The sequence below is a fragment of the Neopelma chrysocephalum genome, unplaced genomic scaffold (genome assembly GCF_003984885.1).
Source record: "Neopelma chrysocephalum unplaced genomic scaffold, ASM398488v2 Primary Assembly neopelma1_25, whole genome shotgun sequence".
Lineage (NCBI taxonomy): Eukaryota > Metazoa > Chordata > Aves > Passeriformes > Pipridae > Neopelma > Neopelma chrysocephalum.
This window is the reverse complement of record NW_020897694.1, coordinates 9,398,663-9,424,385: the sequence shown is the minus strand read 5'-3', so window position 1 is coordinate 9,424,385 and position 25,723 is coordinate 9,398,663. Positions and strand designations below refer to the sequence as shown.

The window sequence follows — 25,723 nt, the reverse complement described above, 5'->3', positions numbered from 1 at the left end:
GCAGTACGTGCTTAATGCATTGTGTTCTTACAGCCTTCTGGTGGTTTGTTTGTTTATTCATTTTTATTTTTCTGGTTCGTGATGCCTCGGTTCATCCTTCGCCTTCGTCGCCGGCTTCCTGAAGGCTGAGATATCCGGCTTGTTGGAAAAACACAAATACAAAGGAAAAACTCAGTGCCTTTTGTTTCTCCTCACCGGGCTTTATATGAACAGCTAAAGCGTTTCTTCAGGTTTTTAGCGTGCTTCCTCCGTATTAAAGGAATATTTGTTTTGGTATTTTTTTTTTAAGGAGCTTGTAGAGTTCTAATGTAGAAAACTTCTCCTAAATTAAATATTGAAGGAATATTTGCTTTTTTTTTTTTTTGAAAAGCAACTTGCAGAGTTCTAATCTAGAAAGTCCAAATGACCCCTGTCAGAAAGTGTGTTGTCCTCTACTGACGAAAAGTAAAGTGGGCTTTAGTCGTTCCAACACACTTTGGGATTATGAGAAGAAGGTACTAAACATCATAAATGGAAATGTGTTTGGAGCACAAAGTGTTTTAGGAAAAACTCGAGATGATGTTTGAAAGATGTATTCGTTCTTTAGAGCCTTAATATGATTGTTTACCCTTGAATGCTTATCTCTGTATGCATCAGATTGAAATATAGGTATCGCTTTAAAAGATGTCCTTAGTAAACAGCTTTGATAAGTTACAGTAACGGCTCAGCATAGAAAAGAAAGAGCATGTTGTGGTTGTTATTACAGTTTTGTTGTGGTGGGTGGATGCCTGACATACTATTAAGGGTTGTTTCCTATGGGCAAAACAGCCACATCTAATAGTGTTCACGTGCATGGTGCTTTTTGCTTGCTTGTATTTCACTCAGCTGGTTGCTCAAAGCAGGTCTGGTTGTCAGTCACTTTTTTCCTTCCCTGAATTGCTCATAAAAGGTGTCTGAAAATAAATTGTGCAGAGGTTTGAACCCATGGGTTTTGCCATAGAAATCTTGCTTTATGTATGGTCCAGGGAAAGTAAGTTAAGGCATGTGATTTCAGGGAGTGCAGTATCTTTTTGTTGGTAGGGGGAGAGCCTCAGTAGCATCATTTGGTTCACACATCTGATTAATGTTAATAGTATGTATTGTTTCCATGTTCTTTCTCAATACTGAAATATGAGATTCAAAACAGCAAACAGACTGGAAAAAAGCATGGGGAAGATTAGTATTGTGTCTAGGATTTAATTCTCCCTCAGTTGAGGTGTACTTCAAATTAAAAAAGGATTAAGTGTGCCAGTCACTTTGTATTGTTCTAAAGCCAGATATCCAAGCTTTTGTGTTCTCACTGCTGTTCATAATTCCCATAGACAATTAGGAGAAACGAAGGCCTGAGCCTGCAGTTTCCCTTTGTGCAGGAGTAGGTCTGCCCAGCTGGAATTAACTGCAACACTGGAGCCTGAGGAAAGAGTGAAACAAACAAATGTGCAATTATGTTCAAACAGCCTTTACAAATAAGGGGATAATCTTTGAGGAGTTAACTATTGTTTTTTGTTGCGATGACAATTGGTACTGTGTGCCCGGTAGGATGTTGTGTTAGGCTATTGTTCTCTCCTGCATTGCTTTATTTAGCTGAACTGTAAACTCTGTAGAACTTTATCTAAAATAATTTTAACAGAACATTTTGTAAACACTGCCATTTTGGAGGTCTGTTCAAGTCAGGGATCCATGTTTGCCTGCATGCATCACTCAGAGTCGGCTTGCAGGCTTTTTATTTAGAAATCAAATTAGTGAGATGTTTAATGTGTAGGCAGCAGTTTAGCACAGAATTTTTGAGGGGCATATGTCTCCGAAAGCATGTGGCTTGTTTTAATTGTGAGCAGATGTAGATGTCTTTCCCCTAATGCTGGTGACTACTCCGAGGTCAGTTTCTTTTTTATCACAATATGTGGCCAGTTCAGTTTCTGTCTTTATAAGTCATCCTTTCTTGCTTATTTTTAGCCTTGCTGAAGTTCAAGCAGTCCTCTCTGTTTCTGTTCCTGCTTGGATACAGAGGTTGTTGGATCCTTTCAGAGATGGCAGAGCCGTGAGAAGAGGTGCCGTTGATGTAAACTCCCTCTGCTGGTTAGTTCTGCAGCAGAAATGAAGCTTTGTGGTGTACAATTGTTTACCACTGCATCATGCAGCAGAAATTAACAGTTGAGAAGTGACTTACAGTGTTTCTGAAAGCAACTAGAGCACCCAATTTAAACTCAGGAGTTTTATGCCCGTAAGGCTTTTAATTGCAATCAGCCTAAAAGCTGTGTGTTGATAAGTGACAGATACTCCTTGGAACCACTGCTGCCTTGTTGCATGCAGAATCTAAGCAATAGCTTGAGACCTAATATATTGAGACAGCTATTAGCATGCAGGTTAAAATCATTACTTGGGTTCCATCTGGTACATTTGCTACTACACTGCACTTACAAACTTCTCAGTTAAGGTGCAGTCTTTGCACAGTGTTTGCAGGCCCAGGTGGTTATCAGGAAAAGTAAACAGCCGTAGGTCTCTTTGACGCACTGCAGGAAGGGTGAGTGAAGGACGCTGGGTATCTTTACTCTACTGCTTGCAGTGACATGACTCCTAGATCATCAGCCTTTTGTAGCAAGGATTTGCCCAGAAGGAACTCTGGACGTGCTTGTGTTGTGTCTGCCCCCTCTGCCCCCTCCCAGATTCAGGCAAATGTTGAGGATGAAGTTTGAGTGTGATTGGTGTGAGAGGTCAGTCACAGTATTGGAGAGTGTCTATTATTTTAGAAAGTATGTCTTAGAGGGTGCTACAATCAATTTGGTTTCAGTTTTGATAACACTGAGTTGCTTGCCTGACATCTCCACTTACAATCCTTTATTTAAAAAATACGTTCCCCAAATACTTTTCTCTCACTGTAGACTTTTTTTTCCCCCTTTCCTGTGTCCCCCAGAACTTTTATTGGAAAATGAGAAGTTGGCTAAGGTTGTAAAGGAATGCATCTTTAGGGAGGAAAAAGTGGTGCTTAAGACTCGGTTAGGCAATTACTTTCTGTGGAAAATAAGTAGCTGAATTAATTTTCTACGCACAGTTAAAGTTAAGAAACAGTAGTCCGTGTGTAAGCCCCAGAACTCTCAAGTTTGTATGTTATTTCACTCATTTAGACATAGGCATAATGAAAAGTAGCTTTATTTGCTACTGTAGAAACGTTGCAACTGAGTGATGATAGGTATTCCAGCAAATGGCAAAATCTAAGGACAATAGTTAATATCTCAAGAGGAGGGGAAAGGGATGTGTCTTTGGGGAGAAACAATATGTATTACATTAAAGGTGAGAGAGGTTTTTTTGTTGTTTGGTTGGTTTAAGGATTTTTGTGACTCTTCATTGGTTGCTAAACCTGGATAGGCTTTAGGACTGAGATTTATTAATCTGCCAGTGGCAGATAACTTATCACTGATAATCTTTTTGGGAAAACCCTTAGATAACTTTTTAGGATTGTAGGAACAGTTGAAATCGAATAATTGAAACAGCTGAAGAATTGTTTTAGATAAAGCAGTGTTAACACCTGTTGGTCCTTCATCTGTGGATGGAGTTCATTGCTCATGTCTTCAACCTAGAAAGGCTTGTGTGCTTGAAAGCTTTTATCTGCCAGTATTAGTTTGTCTGACAAGATATCGGGTTGAGCTTTGAGGTATGGGAAATGCAGTTTAACTTGCTTAGGTTTTGGAAGTGCTTGGAAAGGTTTTGCCAAAGAAGTGGTTAACTGAGTCATGCAGAGGGGAAAAGAAGCCAAGTGGATTAAAGACCTAATGCAAAGATCAGGAAGGGCAGCGCATTTTAAACCAGTTCCCTTTAGAGTAGAATAGGTTCCCAGGGTGCTGTAAAACTTGTTAATTTGCTAGGACATTCTCTATCAAAATAACATTTTGTCTTCGTGTCTTCAATTCACAGGGTATGTTCAAAATAACTTCAGGGAAGAAAATATTTTTCTTGATATCCACTTTGACACATTTATGCATTGTCAGTTGTATTTATATGAGGCAAATTAAATAGGTAAAGTCAGAAGGGACAATTACTTGGTCTGCTCAAAACAACAAGTCATTGCTGTTTCCTTATAATTGATTGATGGTGTCATATGTTAAAAGATTTGCCAAAGTGAGGTAACAAATCTTAGCAGCTAAATAGTCTGTGTTTGTAACTGGACTAGAAATTAAGAAGGCTTAAAAGCATTCAAATCTGTTTAGCTGTGTAGAATGTACTGTGGTCTCAGTGTCAGGTAGACTTTCAACAAATAAATTTGCCATCTGGAGGTTTCAGGTGTTTTCAAGACCTGTGTCAAATGTGAAATGTAGAGGGAAGTTGGGCTCTCAGTGAGAGAAGTGCCCGTAGAGCAGTGCTGGGTTTGTTGGATCAAGGCTTTGAAATTTGATAAGGAAGCAACCCTGCCTGGGTTTTGTTTGTGTTGGGGTTTTTTTGTGGACATACTTCCACGGTACCCTTAGTGTTTCTCAAACTTTAAAAAAAAGTAGTAATAATAATAATAATAAAAACAATAAACCGCTTTCTTCCAAAAGACATCTGCACAGAATAACCTGTTATTTCAGGAATGACCACTGGTGTTATATAGTTTTCTGAAGCCAAGTCTTGATTGTCAGCACAGTTTTGAGAACCAAGTATCAGAAGCAAAGGGAAAGAGGCTCTCTTGGTGTTATCACTGTTGTCCATTTCTGATACCCAGGCATTATGAAGAAGTAGCTGAACAGAGCAAAGAATAGAGGGATTGGATTGCACTGGAGCAAACAAATGAAAAGGAGATAACTAAATGTTGATGAGAGCATGCCATCTGAATAGAGACTGCATTTCTTACCTGTTGCATGATTCTCTAGCTTTTTGGTTTTTACTGTTTTATTATTATGTGTCTTGTCACTGGCATTCTGTAGAATTCTCCACCTAGTGCTCTCCTGATTCACAAAACTTACTGATACCTCTAAGCATGGATCGTAGGTTATGTCAGAATCCCTTCAGGGTACGAGCCATGTTACAGTTGTCATGTGCAGGATTGAATGCCTGGGTGAGCTCTCTGTTAGTGCTGACTGTCAGCTTTGCTCTTGAGCTGCTGCAATTGTTCTGAGGAAACTGGGAAGAGGGAGCGTTATAGAAGGATGGATTGTATACGTCTGTGTTCATTGGAAAATGATCTCTATACCCAGATCTCTATACCAATGTTTCCAGCTTTTAGTGAGATCCAGCATGTTTCTAAATAAGAGATCATGACAGTTTTACTTACTTTTCTCTGATGTGTATCACTGCGTAGTTGCACAGACTCATGAATTTGCCTCATGCTTTCCTGCTCTGACAAATATTTTTTGACCATAATAAGAGCTTTTCATTGTACAAGAGATGGCAGATTTAGGTCATGCACAACAGCTCCAGCCTCATTTTTATTTGCAGGTTTCACATATACATCAATTGCTTGCTTACATGGCATATATAAGTTGTAAGGATATAAAAAATTTCATAACTGAAAATTTTATAAATTGGAATTCCAACTGAAATGACCTCTGAAAATTCCCTCAGAGTTCCAGTCGGCCACCAGTGGATATTTGCTAGATAACACATTTTTAGTAAGTTTGCTTGTAGAACAGCAGATGCTCAGTTGTATTGAGTACACTTTACTTCAATACTCTGCTAAGAAAAGGTCTGTTCTTCCAGTGACCTACTAGTGACTTGCTATTTGTTCGCCTAAATACATGGAAATATAATTACGTACTTCATACAGAATAGGGTGTTTACTCTCAGAACCACCTGTCTTTTTTTCCATATAAAGGAATTTACCTTATTGCCTGTTGATAAAAGTGCAAAATATGCTTTTTAATGGGCTTTTTTTTTTTTTTTTTTTTTATAGCAATGTCATCTTGCTCATAGGACCCTCATGACACACAGCAGCATCATGGTGGATGTAGGCAAGTGGCCAATATTTACCTTACTGTCACCTCAAGAAATAGCATCCATTCGGAAGGCGTGTGTGTTTGGAACATCGGCCAATGAAGCTATTTACATAACGCACAATGATGAGGTGAGGCTGCAGTCAGGTGGGAAATGTACTGTACAACTATTTGTTTTCAGAGTCCACTGAATATTTGTAAATGAATAGCTTCTCAAAAGCATTGTGTGAAATTTGTGTTTTTCAAAACATGCTGGATGTAATGTTTAATAGTACGATTCCTGCAAATAAAAAGCCTAACTTCCAGGCCTGCATGAATCTGAATAATTCAAATTCATCAGTTAACTTCTAAAGTGTCCTAATGCTGACTCCTGAAGTTGTTAATTTTCTTGTGGGAAGTTACTGGCCCCTGACAGTCTATGGTAAAACTGTCCCCAGTTTATGAAGACCTGAGTATTACCACATCTGTGCATACCCGAGGGTAAATTGTTAGAAGTGAATATTCCTTTGTTTTTCAGGTATTTGTTTTTGGACTGAATTGTAGTAATTGTTTGGGAACTGGAGATAATCAGAGCACAATAGTACCAAAGAAATTAGAAGCCTTATGTGGAAAGAAGATCTCCAGTCTCAGTTATGGAAGTGGACCCCATGTTGTACTTTGTACTGAAGGTAGAAAATTAACCTTGAGTATAGAAACATAAGTTACTGATTTTAAGTTCCACTTGCATTTAACAGGAATGGATTAAGGTGTAATTGTATTAACTTGTTAACTGGGTAATATACACTAAGGGGCTCTGATTAGTCTTAAGTGGATCTAAGTGGATTTTGTAATAGGTTGCACTTGTAGCATTTCACTCTGTCATTTATGATATACTCTGTTTTACATGTGCGCTTTCATTTCTACAGTAAATCTAGAGGTTATACTGTGATACGTGTGTATAAAACAAAGTATATATTTTTTTTAGTATACAGATGATTCTTGTAATAGTTTCACTATTTGTTAACATCCATTCACTTTCATCTTGGTGTTTGCCGATATCTTAGAATTTTGTATTAATTTCCTTGGAATTTTTTTGGTGGTTTTCATCACAAATATTTTTGCAGATGGTGAAGTGTATGCTTGGGGACATAATGGTTACAGTCAGCTTGGAAATGGCACAACCAATCAGGGCATTACTCCTGTTCAAGTTTGCACAAATCTGTTAATAAAGAAAGTGGTGGAAGTAGCTTGTGGCTCTCATCATTCCATGGCTCTGTCATTGGATGGGGACGTAAGTTAAAACCTGTTCAAATCTCTTAATTTCCTTCTTGAAGTGAATAGTGAAGGTGACCTTGCAGTTTGAACTTGTCTGTACAGGGTAGTTATAAACATAACCTTTTCTCCTGCTGACTCAAACTGGGATGTCCTGTTCTTCAGAGCAGACTTCAAAAAAAAACTAAAAAAAAAAAAAACCCAAAAAACCCTAAACAAACCCAAAACGAAAAACAAACCAAAAACCCACAAACTACCAAACCCCAACCACAAAAACAAGGGAATAAAAGCTTAGTAAACCTTATGTCTTTTGTCTGCTGTATGTCTCACAGAGTGAGACGGGAAAGCTGTGCCACTTATAGGTGAAAGAATGGTTTGTAAGGTGAAAAATGTAATTTATTTGCTTGCAGTTCTGTTAGTTAAGGGGTAAATTGAGTTGTTTCTATTTACTGGTTAGCATTTATTTGGTTTGTTGCAGTGTTCATGATTTGTAGACTGGTACTGCAAAAGAATGTTGCTCTGCACACTTCTGAGTACCTTTGTGTGTAGCTAATGGAAGAGCACTTGGTTTATATCCAAGTCTGCTTTATGCTGTTCGTTTACGTGGCTTAAGGCTATGTATCATGGGAAACACGCTTAGTTTCCAGTTAGTCATATTTGAGTAACGTGGGTTGCATGTTACTGCACAGAGGAAAATCTGGTTTCAGCTCTGCATTAACAAAAGAGGAGTTCTAATTTTAAAACCTTCTAACAGTGAAAATGGAAACTTACAGTTCTTTTCATTATGGTAATCTGAGCGTGTCTGTGTTATGATTCAGTATGGAATGATAGTGCAACAGTAGTGCAAAGTATTTTAAGGGTAGAAAAGAGAGATTGAGTTAATTTAAGTGGTCTGTGTTTTGTCTGAAAGAAGAGCCTAGCTTGGGAAGGATTTTGTGCTGTCATGTTTGACCTGGTTAAACTATAAAATTTGGTGAGTATGCAGGAGGGGGAAGGTGTTCATGTGTAAGTTACACTAGTGATGCCAGCTGCTATGTGGTAGCTGCCTGTGATGGCCACGGTGTCTCTTTTAATCAATGTAACGTGCTGGAAATCTGTGGAAGTGGGGAAGTTTCTTTGTGTTTACTGTGGAGTTGATATTTGCAGCTTGCTTGCCATCATGATTAGTTAATGTACTCTAAATCCATCCCTAGCATGCCTTGCAGTAACTTAGTCTGTGTTCTGTTTTATCTGTACCAGAATTGATTACACTGAAAGCAGCAAAATGTGTTAAGCAGATTTATTTACAGAAAGATTTGACTGCAAAAAACCCTGTGACTTGATATTACGTGAAGCGTCAGAGAGACATTGAAGTTGAAAGTATTTGTGGAAATACTTGACATAATTGGTTTGGACAGTTAGTGCCATTTTTAATGCAGTGCAAATTTAAAAGAATATTTTAATGATAGAACTAAAGGACTGCAGACATTCATGCTTCTCTGAGAGGGGAAACGGATTAGTTCTTTGGCATTTTGATCTATGTTCTGAGATTCTCTACCTCAGTATTTTCTGTTATTTAAATTGACATCTTTTACAGAGCATCTTCAAATATTCAGTAGGAATCAAAGATCCAGCAATTAGAAGTATCAAAAATCAAAGGACTAATGCTTTCTTTACTTCATATTACACGTGGTAAATGAGTTGGGTTGGTGGGCTGGTTTTGTTCTTGTCTTTGGTCGGTTGGGGTTTATTTGGTGGCAATGGAGGTGTTTGCTTTTATTTACTGACTTTTGGTTTGGTGTTGCAGTAAACAGGCAGCTTCTGGCACCAAGGGATGTGCCAACTTCTCATTGGGGTACCTGTCAGTGTGCTTGTACTGGCTAGCATGTCTGTGGCTGGGTATTTCCAAGAAGGCAAACTTTTGAACTGGGTGAAGCATGAGAGAATGAACTATCAAAAACTGTTTTGTGCCAAGCTGTGGGTGTGTATGCATGTAATAAAAACTGAAGGCAGTTTTGTACTGGAAGTACAAAGCTATACCTTTTTTTTTTTTTATAGCAAACTGCTTTCCTATATTCTTGACTTGCAGATGAAAGGAAACAATATTTTTGTTTGTGTTAGTATTAGTTTGCCACTGGAAACTTTAAACTGACAGAGGTAGTGCTTTTTCGTTAATACCATTGTGTACAAGAATGTAGCTACTGTGAAACATGGGCTGACAAATCCATCTTCTTTCACAGCTCTTGAAAGGTGTAGAAAAGGTATGGTAAACGTCCAGCAATAACCTGGTTTAGAGTTCTGTGAAGAAAATTAAACTCTAAATTGGGGAGTTCAGCTTGTCTGGGAAACAAATGACATTGACTTTCATTCCTTTTTCCAGTATCATGAAATTATGAAGACAATCACTGTGGTTTTGTCTCACAGTCTGAGTAATATTTAATATGGAAATACGTTCTGTTTGATTTTTGTTTGTACTCAGATGCTCTGATTCTGTAGCAAGAAGCTGAAAAGAGTGCTATGTTCATATTTATTGCTATTTATAATTTTCAGCTGTTGAAAATTAAGCATTTCAGCTTATTAAATAGGATAGTTTACCCAATCTTATGCTAACTCCAGGAACGTTATCATCAATTGCTATCGTTAATATTACTGAGGCTTAAACTCTGTGGTTTTGTTTGGTTGTTTTTCTGGACAGCTGTACGCTTGGGGCTATAACAACTGTGGTCAAGTTGGATCTGGATCTACGGCGAACCAGCCAACTCCTCGCCGAGTTTCAAACTGTTTGCAGGGTAAAATTGTAGTTGGCATTGCTTGTGGTCAGACCTCCTCCATGGCTGTAGTTAACAATGGTGAGGTAAGCACTGCTGCTGCGTTCTCACATTCTCTGTTACCTGAACTTGTCAAGTTAGTGTCTGAATATGGAGGAATACTGACATTGAGTGCTCAAATTAGAGTTGCATTGGCAGAGTTAGATTGATAACTTCTTTGAGACCAGTTTAAGGAAAACGCTGGAATTAACTGGAGATGCTGTCTTTAAACATTACTTCTTATGGCAAAAACTGTATTGGAACACAGTTCTTACTAAGTCTGCAACAGCAAGAATTTGAGCAGTTGCATTAAGCACGTTGTCTTCATACTTCAAATGATTATTTAACATAAATAATGTTAAATTAATTTGTTACGTTAATTTCAGTTTGTTGTGTTTTTTTTTTTTTTTTTAAATGTGCACAATTAAACAGTTAATTTTTCTGCAACAGTATGCTGGCTGATCTTGGGTTTTAAACATGTTGCTTAATTGCCAGCAGCAAAACCAAGCTTTTGAACATTGCCCTGGTATTGTGCAACTCTTTCATTTCAAATAAGTTTATGGTGCTGTCTTGCTGCTAGGTATGAACCTCAATTTTACTACATGTCACCAAACTGAGTGTAGCATCTCTTGGTGAATGGAAGTACTGTAAAAGTTCCTGAGGTTGAGATGAGTTTTTTCATTGCACATAATCTGTCATGATTTGTCCACCAAAGGAAAGTTAAGCTGGTGACTTCAGTTTAAACTAATCAGCTGATCAGAATAACTAAATTCACATTCTCTTAAAAAAAAAAAGTAATAAGGAGAAAGGATGGTGTAAAAGTTAACTAAAGTGCTGATGCTGTGGGAGAGATTTTGAAGTGAGTTTATTCCAAAACTCCTGGTACTTGAAAGGCGTGTACTTTAAAGAGCTTCTTTAAAAGGTAAATGCAGGGTTGACAAGTTGAATGCATTCAGTCATTGCAGTATATTTAACATTTTTCAACCTTCTCTGTGTTGCTCTTGAAATAGCATACAGTTTTTTAATAAGAAATACTTACTTAGCTTGTGTTTGATACTAAGTCTTAAATGTTCTGTACTCCTGGAGAAGAGTGGCTGAATTTTGTTTTCCTTTTGCCATCAGGTTTATGGCTGGGGTTACAATGGCAATGGCCAGCTGGGACTGGGAAACAATGGCAATCAACTCACACCCTGCAGAGTGGCTGCTCTGCATAGTGTGTGTGTGCTCCAGGTATGTCTAAGGTGGACATGGAAATGCATTCCTGCTGCTAGCTTGCCCTGAAACGATATCTTTGGAATATTATACCTGCCTCTAGACTTTGCAGTTCAAATAGTGAGTTTTTTTTAGCTCTTATGAATTATATTTTGCTTATAAAAAGTGCAAGTAAACTGTAAAATTTAGTGTTGTAAACGCCTGGAAAGATTTAAAGTTAGCTAGTGTAACCATGAGTAAATTATTCCTTGGATACAAATTGCATCTTTGTTACAAAGCTGAATGACACACCTAGGTAAACACAAGAAGGATAACAAAATGTTCAAATTGGGTTCTACAATAGTATTCTAATTAGTCATTCAAAAGTGAGGGGAGAAGGAAGATGAGTCATGAGTGTGGGTTTGATTATTTGGTAGTTGGGTCTAGTTTGGTTTGGTTGGATTTCTTGGGTTTTTAGTAAGGTTCTGTGGAGTTGCCTGTGATATTTTAGGTTGAAGGATTGTTGGCTGTTGAACTGCAGCTCTCATTGTTAGAGTATTCATACTGTACAATATTCAAAATATGTAACACTAAAAGTATTTCAGAGTATTGCAAGATGTGATGAAGTTCTATTCCTTGTATGAAGAGTCAGCAACTGAATGTAACTAGTGGCTAAGAAGACTGCCAGAGTACAGTAAATTATTTGGGGTTAAGCAATTAAATTAATGAAGTTGGGACTTTTCCAGTGCCTACAGCTAACATACTTGGTGTTAGCTTTAAGTACTGAGAAGTAACACTGTGTAGCACTGAGTGAAGAATGCCTGAGATACTTTAACATGGCCTAAAGTAATGGGTGCGATAATTTTGTTTGTCATCTGTTTTGTTTAGTAGTAACTTCTACATTTACTTACAGATTGCCTGTGGCTATGCGCACACACTAGCACTAACAGATGAGGGTTTGCTCTATGCCTGGGGAGCTAACACTTACGGGCAGCTGGGAACTGGCAATAAAAGTAACCAGCTAAGCCCAGTGCAGATCATGATGGAAAAAGAAAGGTAATCTTGCTGAAGCTGTTTCTGGATTGATAAGTCTGAGCGTGTTATGCGGTCTCTAGCACTGGAAGCATGCACGTGAAGGACTTGGTGGATTGTTTTTCTATTGTTAATGTTAAAAGCATAGGAAAGGATGATAACTTAATGTTTATAATAGACTGAGTGCTTTTTTCTGTCTCTAATGATTACTGAACATAAGCATACTTTGTATCTACTTGATACTGAAAGATAATGAATGACTGTTAGGCTATTCTATATATGGTTCCTTTGGTTAAAAATCTGGAGCTATGAACTCAATAAGCCAAGATGTTAACTTGTATTGAGGCTTACATTAAAAAAAAAATTAATGAGGGGAGAAGAAAGCAGCACCTTTGTAAGAAATGACATGCGAGGAAAAACAATTTTTGAAAGGCTGGCAGTAGCCACCCATGAAAACACAACTCAGTTTGCAAGGTTGCTTGAGCTATGGACAGTTAATACTACTTTTGATCAGTGGTACCAGTTAGTAGTTTGTAGTTTTTTAGTTTCCTAGATTCGTAAAAGAATGAGACTAACCCTTGTCAACCCTCTTTCAGCACCCTTATCATGCTCATGATTGGGAAAACTTTTACTGTTCACCTGCAAATGTGGACCTCAGTCCCATTCTCTTGAGTCCTTGTGTATACCTATAGATTAATGTACCTTGGCTTGCAAACATATCTAGTCTATAAATCTCTTGACTTGTAATCTCAAAACAATTCTGATTGGTTTTTCTTCTCCATTTCTGAACTGTGTTTCTGGGAATTTATTCCTATTTTATGTTGTTTCTCCCACTTAACATAAAGTTAAAAGGTACAAAGTACTGGGAGTGTTTAAGAGTTTAAAAATGGAGGGGGGGGGAAGAAGAAAGGAACCAACACAATAGAAGCCACTATTGTGGTGAGGCTCTTTTTTCTGTGAAAGAACTGACACTAATGAAACAAAATGAAATATTCTTTAAAAAAGCAGGGAGAGAGAAATGCGTATGTTTGCAAATCAACTTTGTTCTCTTGGTGATTTATTTCATGAGTGAACTAAGGAGAACTGTTGCATTTAGTACTGAATGTGAACTCAAGCATGGGATTACAGTAAAACTGGCATTTGTTCAATGACTGAAGGAGGGAGAAAATACCATGGAACTTCTGCTTGGAATCTGAGGGAGAAAGAAATCGCTTGAACTTACTCATCCTGCTTGACTTAGCTCCCTCGGAAACAGTGCTATAAGTGGGTGAACTGTCATTTCCCATGAAGCGTGTTACTGCTGCTTCTCCTAATCTTTTTATTTATGTAACTCTTTTGTCTCTTATATTTAATGTTGGTGACAGTTCCTCAGTAAGTGGCATTTGGTGCTGTCCTGAAGAATATTCTACATATAGCTTGTAAGGAACTTATAGACTTCATTTTTTATTTGCTTGGAAGGAACAGCTATGAAGGTCAGCTTCCTGAATTTTGATGTTAAGTGTATGCTTAACGTGTTACCCTGTACATATACTGTAACTAAACTGTACCATAAATGTGTTATAATAGTACATGTTCTGCTATACTTCTAAAGTGTAGTACAGTTACTCTAAAAAGAAGAATCTGTTCTGCTAAGGAAAGAAAGTTTGGGGAAGGAAGTAGTTTAGGTAGATAGCTATGATGGAAAATTAATTATCATTAAAATAAGTACTCTATGATGTCTCTTGCAGAGATGCTGAAAGGTCTTAATGTTGCATAGAGGTTAAGTTGATAATAGTGTAAAAGAGCTGATTAGTCTTCTGTCTCTGGCAGAAATTATTGATACATATACTGAAAGTGATATAGATACTTTCTGTGTTTTGTCTTGAAATAATTTTTGCACTTAAAATGTGGGGTTTGTGCTAAAGTTTTTTGCCTAAAAATATAACTTCGTGGATATTGTTCTGTAAAGGAACAAATATTTCAATATATATATTCTTAGACTGCTTGGAAAGCCTTTTATTTGTCCAGGTTGATCTGTTTTCTGGCACAAAAGCATGAAATTCTCTGAATTTTTACTGTGGAGAAAAAACAGGAAAGTGTAGCTTTTGTTTTGAACGAACACTGGAACCTCCCAGTGTTTTGCTTATCATGTGAACAGAAACACTGGCAGTGTCCTTAGGCTATTTTAGTTGGAGTTGTTTCTTCTCAGTTCTTGTAATGTAATGTTTAAGATAACAAGACAGGGATTGCTTGAGCAACAGGAGAACAGAATAGATAAGTGAGTGTCAGCACCTCTAATATTTGAAGGGGCTCTGTGAGGTAGGTGAGAAGACCAATAGACTTTATTTAAAAAAGAACCATAGCTCTTCAAGGATGTGGAATTAGGTGTGTATATTCACCCCTCCTCAAAGGAAGCACTGTCTGTGTTCATGCTGAATTTCAGTGTTGAGGAAGGGCAACTTAACAGCAAAATAAGAAGTCAAATATGGGCAGTGGGTGAGATCTCTGCCTATCTACAGAAATCAAATTAAAAGGGGGGTAGAAAGTATTTATTGGAAAATACATCAGAACTTAATCTCAAAATGAGAGAGTTTTTACTGTGTCTGTTTGAAAGAAGTTCTGAAAAGTGCTCAGTGATGATCTAAGTAGTATAACTTTCCTGATATTCTTTCCTAACTGGAAGTTTCATAAAGTCCGTAAGCATTTCTTCTTGAGAATGTGTCTGATATGCATTGGTTTTAAGGGGGAAAACCAAAACTTGTTTTTTCTTCATCTCTTTCCCATGGTCATGAAAGAATGGGAGTAATGTCAGCTGATGAGAATGACATCATTAAAGCAATGTCTGATTACAATAACATCTACAAGCAATCTGAAAATATCAGTGTGTGTTTTTAGTATGTGTTCAAACAGTACGACATTGCTGCAGGACAGAAAAACAAGTATGGGATTATAGATGTGTAGTTTGATTGGCTGTTATTTTGATGAGGCATTTGGAAAGTCACTTGATTCTGTGCCTGTAAGTGTCTTACCAGGTTTCTTTTGTTTACAGGGTTGTGGAGATTGCAGCCTGCCACTCTGCTCACACGTCAGCTGCCAAGACCCAGAGTGGCCAGGTGTACATGTGGGGCCAGTGCCGAGGGCAGTCTGTGACCTTCCCCCACCTCACTCACTTTGCCTGCACTGACGATGTGTTTGCTTGCTTTGCTACCCCTGCCGTTATGTGGCGTCTGCTGTCAGTAGGTGAGCTCCAGCTCCCACATGGCAGCCAGTGCTGTGTCCATTTTAGTGGTTAGTACAGGATATCTCTTCTGTGGCAGGTTGCTGTTTCAAGGAGGACTGGCAGCTAGTTGTTTTTTTTTTCTTCTAAAGAAAACAGTCTATTTTGGCAGCTAAGGATCCAGAGTAGGGTTAACAAGACTGTTTGCCAGTATACATCAAGAGCGAACCCTGTTTTTCCCTTGCACTGTGAATGTTGTGTATTCCCTACATTTGAACTGTTTGACCTTCAGCTCAGGACTGGGAAGGAATCCTGGATCATTAAACATGCTGCTAATTCTTACTTAACCCCAAATATGCTATAAATCTCTTAACTTGGATTTCCTGGAAAACATGAGGGTGTTTTTGTGTTCAAAACATAAAGATGTTTCATCTTAGATCAGCCACTTCAGTTCATAAGATCGTTTAGGAGATCTAATCTGTTTTCATGTTGACAACACATCCTAATTTTTAAGTCCCTGTACTTAGGATCACATCCCAAGTAACTTTTCTCTGTACTCAGACTTTATCATTGTGTGTAGCTTTTCCTAACCCAGCTTCTGTCTTAATTTCTCGTTTAGCATGTTATCATGTTTGTAGAGGTCCAGGTAACAGCATCCCATCTGTGGAGGAAAACGCAATAGTTTTACTAAAGAGAGAGAAGATTTACTTGGAGTGGTCTGCTCCTGAGTAAATCTAAGTCTTGTTTTATCCCATTTCTCACTTTCTCCATTCTCTAATCCTCTGCAATATGTGTTAGTCCTGCTCTCTGTAGAGGTGTGGGGGTTGTTCAGTCTGTTGCCTTTTGCTAATAGTGAGGGCTGTTTAAATGACATCTCTCCAGTTTCAGTACCTTTCAAGTCCTTGTTTTTTATGAATTACTTCCAGACTGAGTATAACCAGCTTTTTGAGTTCTGTTACCTGCATTTTAATACCTCTTGCCCTTTGGGGACTCTTCCCTACTTACTTTGATAATCTTACTTACTGAATATTTAAATCAAAGGCATTAATTATGGAGGCATTTTTAATCTGTTTTCCATATCCTTGTTTTCCTTCCTCAGCTTTTTAGTAATAGAGGTTTAAAAACCCCTTTTTTCTCTTGGTTTTTTTTATGGTGTTTTGTTTTCTTAGCAAGAGCTAACTCTGTGTAAAGGTTATTGTTTTACTTCCAGTTATGATAGCTCTGCCAAAAAAATTAGTCAGTCAGGATTGGCTGTGGTGAAGTACAAATCTGCAGCCTTTTTTCAAGATTGAACTTAAGGTATTTGGAGTGAAAGTTGATCTGCATAGCTTAAGCTAAGCTGATGACCCAGAAAAAAAAAAATCACATGAGCAAATGAGAGGGATTGGAGCATGGTTTAGTTAGCCCAGATGAGATGCAGCTTCTGTGGATGATTCAGGTAAATCAGAGGAGTGTATGGTCTTTTGTGGCACAAATGTAACTTGTCAGTTCTGAGGAGTTTATTACAGCAGTATTTATTTTTTTAAATACTATTTAGCTGTCCCTAATGGTGAAGAGTGATTTGTAGATTTTGTATGGATGAACAGTGTGCAGTGCTGTGGGACACGAGACACAGACCACATCCCAGGATAGTGGAAATCCGTTTGTTTTTTTTTTCCATACTGTACTTCTTAGAAACCATGTGTCTTGAAACACATTTTTAAGATGCATCAGCAAAAGCTTCAAATAATGGGTTAAATTAGGTTTTCTAAAACTTCAGAGTTCTTGATTTACCAGAAGCCTTAGGCAACTTGTGCTGCAACACTTGTATGATTTCTAGAGACAGAGTGGGACCTCTGTGGGACCAGTGCCATAGGCCTTAATAGAGAGAACTGTGGTATATCAGCTTTAATCCCTTTAATTCCAGTTCCAAAATTGCTGAGGTCCTGTGTCCTTGGTTGTACCAAGAACACAGTGCCTACTATCTCTTCAACAGCACTGCTGTTGTATTTTGTGTTTTCATAGCTGAATAATAAACTGAGTAAATGGTGTCAGTGATAGTTCATGTTAACAAGCCCTGGCAAGCACCTTACCAACCTGCAGGCTGTATGCAGCCTGCCAGCACAAGGAAGTGACCAAGTGGTAACATGTTTTCTTACTTTTTAGGCTCAGCTCACACTGTGTCAGTGCAGCAGGAGTGCTGTACCTCATGTCCCAAGTGAGTTCAGGTGATATTGCAGACTCCCACAAGCAGCAGTGTGAAGATTAAGTCATAGAGCCGAGTTTGCAGGTAGCAGTGCTAGCACTGAGCTGCCCGGAGGCTGGAAATTTCATGGGTGGTGCCCATGTGGAGAACAAGTTCTCTGGGTGCTTTCTTTGGTGCTGCGCTACATCTGTGCAATGGGATGGAATGAGAACTGCTGCCTGTAGCTGTCGTGGAGCAGCCCTTCCCAACAGGGAATGCTGTTGGATTAATTCATTCTTCCCATTTTGTCCCTTAAGCCAGTGGAGCCCTGACACTGATCTGTTTTCCTTGATGTGCTCTTAGAGTAGTTGCTAGCTTTAGTTAGTGATGTGTGTGTTCCATTTAGGATGCTTAATATGTTGTTTTGTTTTTTAAATTGTTTCTGTAGAGCATGAAGACTTTTTAACAGTAGCAGAGTCTCTGAAGAAAGAGTTTGACAGCCCGGAAACCTCAGATCTAAAGTTCCGTGTGGATGGAAAGTACATCTATGTCCACAAAGCTGTTCTGAAAATCAGGTAGTGGTCATGTTTTGCAGCTCTTGTTTCTACAGAATAACCTCTTATATCACATCTTAGGGGGAGAAAAAAAGTAAGGGGTAGGGTGGGACCCCTTAACCTGTAATGTGTAGCATCTGTATATCCATAGTCACTTTAAATGAAGTGACTATAAAAGGAGCGGTCCACATTCATTTTTCACTGAGCCTGTTTGTTGTTCCCAGGATAATAAATTCTGTTAAGTTGGTCTGATTGCAAATGTATACATGGATGTATGGACAAAATATGAGTTTTATCTTAATGCATAACAAAGTCCATAGATTTAGGAATGGAAATGTGGACTGCTGTCTGTGATGGGGTGTGGTAAAAATCTGTGAATATGGCAGAGTGCCCCAAATACGTATTTTAGGGGGGCTGTAATGTAACATTCATGTGTTTGTATAACAGTGTTCCAGACAGTGTCTTTGTCTCCTAGGTGTGAACACTTCAGAACAATGTTCCAGTCATACTGGAATGAGGATATGAAGGAAGTGATAGAAATAGACCAGTTCTCTTATCCTGTGTATCGTGCCTTTCTTGAGTACTTGTATACAGACAGTGTTGACCTTCCACCTGAAGATGCAATAGGTATTGCTTACAGTCCAATTATATTAGAAAGCAGCATCCAGAAAAACTGAGACAGGGGATGCAGAATAAGTGTATAAATATAGGCTTCTAGTCTAGCCTATAATGCATTTTACTGGTAATTAATTAAGCTGTCTTTAAAAGACTCTTGTAGCAAACTTAATATAGCAAAAGTGGTGCACATGTAGAAATAAACTATGAGCAGCTTTTTCAAGTTTAACAGAGAAACTATTTCTCTGGGTTAAAATAATTACATATTTAAATTGAGTCAATTATTGTTTGGCGTAATTGTCAAATAATCTCAGTAAATCTAATGGGAAAACTTGTACAGCAGAGCAATTACAGCAAGATGTAATTCAAGCCCATATTTTGATAGTAGTAGTGTTTTATTCATGTTGTGGTGCCTGTTTTGTGACACTATTGCAAGCCATTACATATGCAGATCAGTGGAACAGCTCTCATGCTTACAGAGATTAACAGGATTGCAGTGTGAGGTAATAAAATACCTTTCTTCATGTGTAGTGTACATTTTCTGAGTAGTGACCTGCTTGCAAAAATCACATTATAGAGATTCAGAGCTTTGTACACAGAATACAGATGCAGTCTGTACTCTGGGAGCATAAATTGTTGCTGAAAGAGCAGAGATCATTACATCTAACTAATACAATGGTGTTTTAATTGCAGGGCTCTTGGATTTGGCTACTTCATACTGTGAAAACAGACTCAAAAAACTGTGTCAACACATCATCAAGAGAGGAATTACTGTGGAAAATGCATTTTCATTGCTCTCTGCTGCTGTGAGATATGATGCAGAGGTAAACTCCTAAAGTTCAATCTCCTTAATAGGTGGCTGCTTTCTGACTTAAACTATGGAGAAAGGCAGCCAGTTACATTTTCATATAAACTCTCTCACTCACTGTCAGATAATGCTATTTGCCACTTTCAGAATTTGAGAATGTTGGACTTCTGAAAACTGTATTTGCCATGAGAGATGTATCTTAATTTTTCCCCTTAAACCAGTTCTGAGAAGATGAGCTAGTACACAGATATTTCTGAGGATAAAAACACTAACTCTGGAACAAGGGAAGGGTTTAAATACAAAGGAAAACACTATGAAAAGCAGACTTGTAAGCCTTCAAGTTACTTATTTGTAAGGCTGTGTGTTGTGTGTGATGACATATGATGGTAGGTTGGGGATTGAGTGCATTTGGCATTTTTTTTTTTTGGTGGGATGTTTTTTTGTTGGCTTTTTTTGTTTTGTTTAGCTAGTCAAATACAGTTTCAGTTTTCACTGTCTGCTAATGACATGTCAAACTAAGAACTGCTTCATGGGCCTTACAAATGTTGAAGAGGGAGGAACAGTGTGCGGAAAAGGGGGAAGGCTGGTGAAATTTCCCTACTGCGCGATGTCTGACTTCACTACTAGACCACTAACATGCAGCTTTGAAAACTAATGGGGAAGTATGCCAGGGCTTGCTTTGGCTGTTTGTGTTCAGTGTGGTATCTGCGCATTGTGTTGGCAACTTTGCGATTAGTTGGTTTTTAACTTGCTACGTATGCTTATAAAGCAGTTTTTTGGTACTCAGTAAATCAACTCATTGCTTTTTCTTGTATTTAATATCAAGCAAATGGCATGCAGGTTGCCCTAACTTATTTCAGAGCCTTGCAGTGTGTTGCTTGTTTGATATGTCTTACCCAAAGGGCTGTGTTAGTGTCTGTTGTGCCTTAAGCTCTACTGTAAATAATGATGTCTTTGGTGGGAGTTCGTCAAAAGTAGAAGATTTGCATACTTTAGCCTCAAAAGATTGTTTGCAGGACAGATCTTCAATGTGTGATTGATTCTGCTTGTAAAGGATATAAGAAATCCAGTTACTATGCTTTGTCTGTACCTCACTAGCTAAATGAAATTAGAAATCAAGTGAAAAGTGTAGACCTAAATACTGCTTCCAGGAGAGAATGGGTGACCCTGAGGGGTTGGGCTTTAATAAAAAGCTGGTTTTACATGCTGTAATGTTAGCTGGGGACTTGAAATTGCTTGAGTGATGTAGTTCATTCAAGGGAGTGTGGGCCTGGAAGACAACAGTTAAAAGAAGCTGCTTCACTGATTTTAAAATACCTCCATGATGTGAAACTCTCCTCCACTTTCTTTTGGTGACTGACTGAAGTGACTAGCATTAGGTCAGGGCTGGCTTTTAAAATAATCCTTAGCTGTACCTTGTGCCTTTATTCACCTAAGTCTATATTAAGTACAGTTTGCTGGGAGTGCATTCATCTGCAAATGAATTTCAGCCTTTTTTTTAATACAGAACTTTAAATTTTCCAGAGTTACTTACTAATACTACAATAATTCTGTTTATTGTATGCTTCTGTTGCATTGACTTGGAATATGAATTTTTTTAATAAAGCAGTGCAAAATATTCTAATGTGTATGATGTAATTTTCTTTAAAATGCTAGTTAATTCTGTTATTTAAAAAAACAAAATACAAAACATCAGTGTTCAGTTCTAATAAGCTTGTCTTTTTTTGTTGCACAGATGCCACACAAGTCAAGATCTGCAGCTTCAGAATGCCTGGTTTTAGGCCAGGATATATTTTTATATTATTGTTGTGTCAAGAACTCCCACTAGCACACATAGTTGCTGTAGCTTTCAGTATTGACCTTAAGTGAAAACACAATTAGTCTTTCATACCTCATGTGGCTTAAAGAGCTCTGCAAATTTGTTACGCCTTCCTGCAGTGCCCAGTCTGCTGAGCAGCTGAGGGAGGGTGTGTTCTCACATACAGAGTACTGGTCCTACAAATTAATAAAGAAATGGGAACAGTGTGGGGAATTGCCCTTTTGTAAGGGCTGCAGTATTCTCCTTAAAGCAGCTTAGATCTGCATCACAGAGTAGATTCCTTCTCAAAAGAGGACTTGGAAATATTCAGTCTGAGTGGGAAGTGTCCTGTGGTCAACCTTATATTGACAGTGACTTGTGTCTTGTGTTAAGACATCCTTTTGGTCTGACATCATGTGGGTGCACTTATGGTTGTGACGCTTTTTGCCACGTAACTTCAAGGCTCTAGTTAAACCCTTAGCTAAGCGGGGGAGGTCAAGCAACCCTACAGAAATATTTGAGTTTATATTACGGAATGAAAGAGTTGAATTTTTTCTTCATCCACAATCTTGATTATATATTATTACCCTGAGATCTTCTATTTGTATTGGAGTTTAATAGCTGTTACTGAATGCAGATGAAAATCTTCAAGTGGGAGGACTTAAAATATATATTGCTCAAACCAGCTGATTTTTTTGACCACTATATAGTAAGAACCAGATTTTGGTTACTTCCCCTTGTAACTGCATTTACATAGTGACATGGATGGGGTAGAATTATTATTTTCTGTTGCACTTATGTAGTGAGTGTTTGGGGAGCAAACCATTGAGAGCCACTGGGTTAATGTTTGTCCAGTTCTCTGCAAAAATAAAGCATATATGGGCATTTGTGCCTGAGTGAAATTTTCTGTGATGAAAACAAAGATAATAACACTTTCTTTTTTTTTTTTTTCCCCCTGTTTAGGACCTAGAGGAATTCTGCTTTAAGTTTTGTGTCAATCATTTGACAGAAGTGACACAAACTACAGCATTTTGGCAAATGGATGGTCCACTGCTAAAGGAATTCATTGCTAAAGCCAGTAAATGTGGAGCCTTTAAGAACTGACATGAGGCTGTAAGTTACGGTGCTGGTAGGGAGTTTTTTTGCAGTTACAGCAGAATGCCATAACTGTACGGGTACAGCAAGCGTTATGTGGTCTCTTGCACCAGAAGACGTGAAAGGCCACAGTGAAAACAAATGTTTTCAGTGCTCCAGAGGGAACTGTTGTAAAAGCGTCAAGCAAAATATTCACCTTCATTTAACCAAGTTGGATTGTGGAACCAGCTCAAGATTTGAGACAGGAAATGCTGTGGTATGCAAAGGATACTGGCCGGTGTTATGGACTTACCTTTCTAGCCTAGGAAGTCTCAGTTCTAGCACTGCCTGCTCCTATGTTCAGTTTACGTTTTGGGGTCAGAGCCACTGAATGATGTCACTTAAATCATTAACTCCCCGGGATTATAGAGAAGCAAATGGCATGGTTATTTCTTACTGCATTTGCATGATATTGAATGAATTGGCCATTTGCTGTGTGTAATTAACCAAGTGTATCCAGTGCTTAAAGTGTGCAAAAATTATGTATCCTCAAAGCCTAGGCAAGTAACTTTGAGGAAAGGAGTTACTAGCAAAACTAATTAGGAGTAAATCTCTATATTTGGGTATATTTTAATATAAGTTGTAATATGTACTTTGTGTAATCTGTTCAAGCAATATTTATAATGCTTAATGGAAATAATTCCCTCTTCAGTGACTTCAGATTACATTGGTTCCCTCAGAGGGGAAGGGATATACTGTACTGAAAATTGGGTGGGGTTTTGCTTTTAAATATTGTCTAAACTTAAACTACATGTAATAAAATTTAATTTTTTTTGTACCTGTTCACTAGCAAACTAATTTAGACTTTGAAGAATGTTGCAAGCTTTTTGTGTTACATACTGTATAAATTGCTTTATTAAAAAAAACCAAAATGTAAACCCAACAAAACAACAAAGGAAAACCCCCAACAAACAAAAACCATAGCCAAACTAACCCCTCATGCTATATTACTGAATCTTGCTGATTTCACTGTACTTGACAATACCTGTGATTTTGATTTCAGAATTGAGCAAATTTATTTGTAGGCTCTAATTTAGACCTCAGTGATTGCAATCTATGGATCTGATTTTTTTCATTAAGTCATCCATATGTGACTGTAACCCTACAGCAGGTATGTATGGACATACACACCTACTATTCTCATCGTGTATTTTTAATAACAGAGCTCCACGTTAATGCACTTTTGTTTTAGGGGGGGTGTTTTCTAGGCAGAATTGCTCTGAGTGGCACTTGAGTCCTGGGCTTGGGCAGTAAGCTGGTGGTGTTTCTAGGCCCAGACAGGCAGCAGGCCTGAAGTGTATAAGCAATTAAAATTACTAGTATTTTTTTCTATGGGGCACAGCTAATAGTTCAAGAGCTTGTTTTGAACGTTGTTCTGTGCTTATTGATACCCCCTGTCCTACAGAACAAGCTCCCATCAGGAATTCTGAATGGTCAGGGGCAGAGTACAGCTGTTGTAACAGGATGTTACACTTGTCATGAAACCATGAGGGCAGTGGAACACGCTGGTGCTGCTCTGCTTCCTACTGAGGCATGGGGTGGTTACAGCAGGGCCTGACACTGTTCCCCTCCTTGGTCACATCCTATGCAGTGGGGGGGCAGTGAGCACAACTCCACATACAGCTTTTTTAAAAAATGTTTTATTTTGTTAACTTAGCCTTTTGTGGCTAAACAATGCTTTTCTGTATTCAAACAACTTTTTAAAGGCAAAACAGAGGGAAGTTGCATCCTTTCGTAATGGAGAAAAGAAAGACCCAGACCACTGTTTGATCCCTTTGACATTGTACATATTCTGATGATAATGCCCAACTGTTTTTGGTCTGCCTGTAAAAACTGTATCGCCACTGCCATTACAGCAGAACTAGTTACACATTGACCAGTCAAACAAGAATAACTTGGGTTTTTTAATTCAAGTCCTGTTCAACATTCAGAAGGCTTCCTTAAGTGCAAGTTCTGCTCATTTATCTTCTTTGGAAAGCCAAAGCACCAATATGATCCTGAAAACATCACTGTCTAGACACAGACAGTGAAGCAGCTATGGCACAGCCACGAGAGGGCTCCACAGTTAAAGTGACTTTAACAAGTGTTCTGTTGCATCTGATGTTCCCTTGTCTTGGAGCAAAAAGTCTTCACTGTAGGGTTTAAAAAAGCTAAATTTAGCGTATAACACTGATGTACTACATAATAAGGTTTGAAGATGAAGATTTGATAATTTTAAAAACTTAAAATTATTGCACCATTGAGGTATAAAAATGAGTATGGGACCCAGTTCTTGTTTATGTCCCAGTCTTGGGAGTGGGAAATTACTTAGACATGAACCAGATGTGCTCTAGGGTTTCTATCATTAGAAAATCCTAAATATTTACACCATTACAGACAGACTTCACCGTTATTCAGACACCACACTAGATGTACTGGCTGTGCTCTCCGGGGTAGGAAGGACTTCTTTTAAGTCCTGCAGTAGCTCTATCTTGTGATCCAGTCTTTTTCTGTTTTCTAGAAGTTCTTGTATTTTTTCTTCTGTTCCTATTACAAAAAAGATAAGGATAAAAAAGCCTTTATTCATACATAACTATTTATTTAATTTAAAATACATGTTACATATGCATAAACACTGCAGAGGCTACAAATGCTGAGTTTAAACTACAATAAAACCTCTGCCTTTCTTCAGCAACATCTTTAACTCACCACTCTGTATGCCTGGGCTCTTCATGAAAAGCTGGACCATATGTTGGAAGAAAGAGCCCAACTGCTACATCAAAGAAAGCACAAAGCAGCGTTCCCATACTTTGTCATCCACCTACCAAAATCCATAATGTAGCTGGTTTTGAGATTCAATTTAAACCATCACAGCATTTGTAAAAATTATTAGTTACTAACCCAGTGCCAACTGGCATATGAACTTTAACAATTCCCTTTTCAGATTTCATTTCTATGGGAAAAAGATGCATTTTAAATCTTAAAAGATAACATCTCTGAATTACAGTCTTAAAGCAAATTTACTAGCAGATTTTAGCATACAAGATAATTAAACCCAAAAAGAGATGATTTGGACAACTGCATTCAACGGCTCTATGCTCAAAACCACAACTTGAGCATTTAATTCTCCTGCTTCTGGCAGAATTGTTATTGACAGTACCCTGATGGGATTAACCAAGGTGTTTACCTTATTTGCAAAGCTCTGCCTGATTGCATTTCTGCTTCTCTCTGTTGCTTCCATTCTCCTAATGTTAAAGATTATTGAAGTCAGTGAGATCTTGGTAACAGGCCTTG

At 38.1% G+C, this 25,723-nt stretch overlaps 2 protein-coding genes across 3 annotated transcripts in view; one reads left to right on the top strand and one right to left on the bottom strand.

Moving 5' to 3' along the window:
- The first annotated feature begins 2,073 nt into the window (after positions 1–2,073).
- RCBTB1 (RCC1 and BTB domain containing protein 1) lies at positions 2,074–23,329 on the top strand. 2 transcript variants are annotated; one of them, XM_027674376.1, is made up of 12 exons: positions 2,075–2,094; positions 5,882–6,052; positions 6,439–6,589; positions 7,025–7,191; positions 9,847–10,005; positions 11,081–11,188; positions 12,063–12,205; positions 15,210–15,400; positions 17,990–18,116; positions 18,571–18,722; positions 19,404–19,534; positions 22,280–23,329. In XM_027674376.1, exons 2-12 carry the CDS (start codon positions 5,909–5,911, stop codon positions 22,418–22,420), a joined length of 1,614 nt encoding a protein of 537 aa, XP_027530177.1. In that variant the 5' UTR covers positions 2,075–2,094; positions 5,882–5,908; the 3' UTR covers positions 22,421–23,329. The 2 variants fall into 2 exon arrangements, with proteins under 2 accessions (XP_027530178.1, XP_027530177.1); XM_027674377.1 differs by lacking the exons at positions 19,404–19,534; positions 22,280–23,329 and having other exon boundaries at positions 2,074–2,094; positions 18,551–18,722.
- A 742-nt stretch (positions 23,330–24,071) lies between these two features.
- LOC113963715 (histone-lysine N-methyltransferase SETDB2-like) overlaps positions 24,072–25,723 on the bottom strand; it is a 50,939-nt gene continuing 49,287 nt past the window's right edge. Inside the window, exons 23-24 of the mRNA XM_027675135.1 lie at positions 25,617–25,674; positions 24,072–24,976 (exon numbers count right to left, since the gene is read on the bottom strand). Of these exons, the coding sequence (XP_027530936.1) occupies positions 24,856–24,976; positions 25,617–25,674 (179 nt within the window). The 3' untranslated portion in view covers positions 24,072–24,855. The remainder of the gene's footprint in view (positions 24,977–25,616; positions 25,675–25,723) is intronic.

Excerpts from the sequence above, each read along its gene's own strand:
- RCBTB1 (XM_027674376.1), top strand. The coding sequence starts at position 5,909 with ATGACACACAGCAGCATCATGGTGGATGTAGGCAAGTGGCCAATATTT. Across the intron at positions 7,192-9,846 it reads CTCTGTCATTGGATGGGGAC|CTGTACGCTTGGGGCTATAA; the intron begins GTAAGTTAAAAC and ends TTTTCTGGACAG. Across the intron at positions 11,189-12,062 it reads ATAGTGTGTGTGTGCTCCAG|ATTGCCTGTGGCTATGCGCA; the intron begins GTATGTCTAAGG and ends ATTTACTTACAG.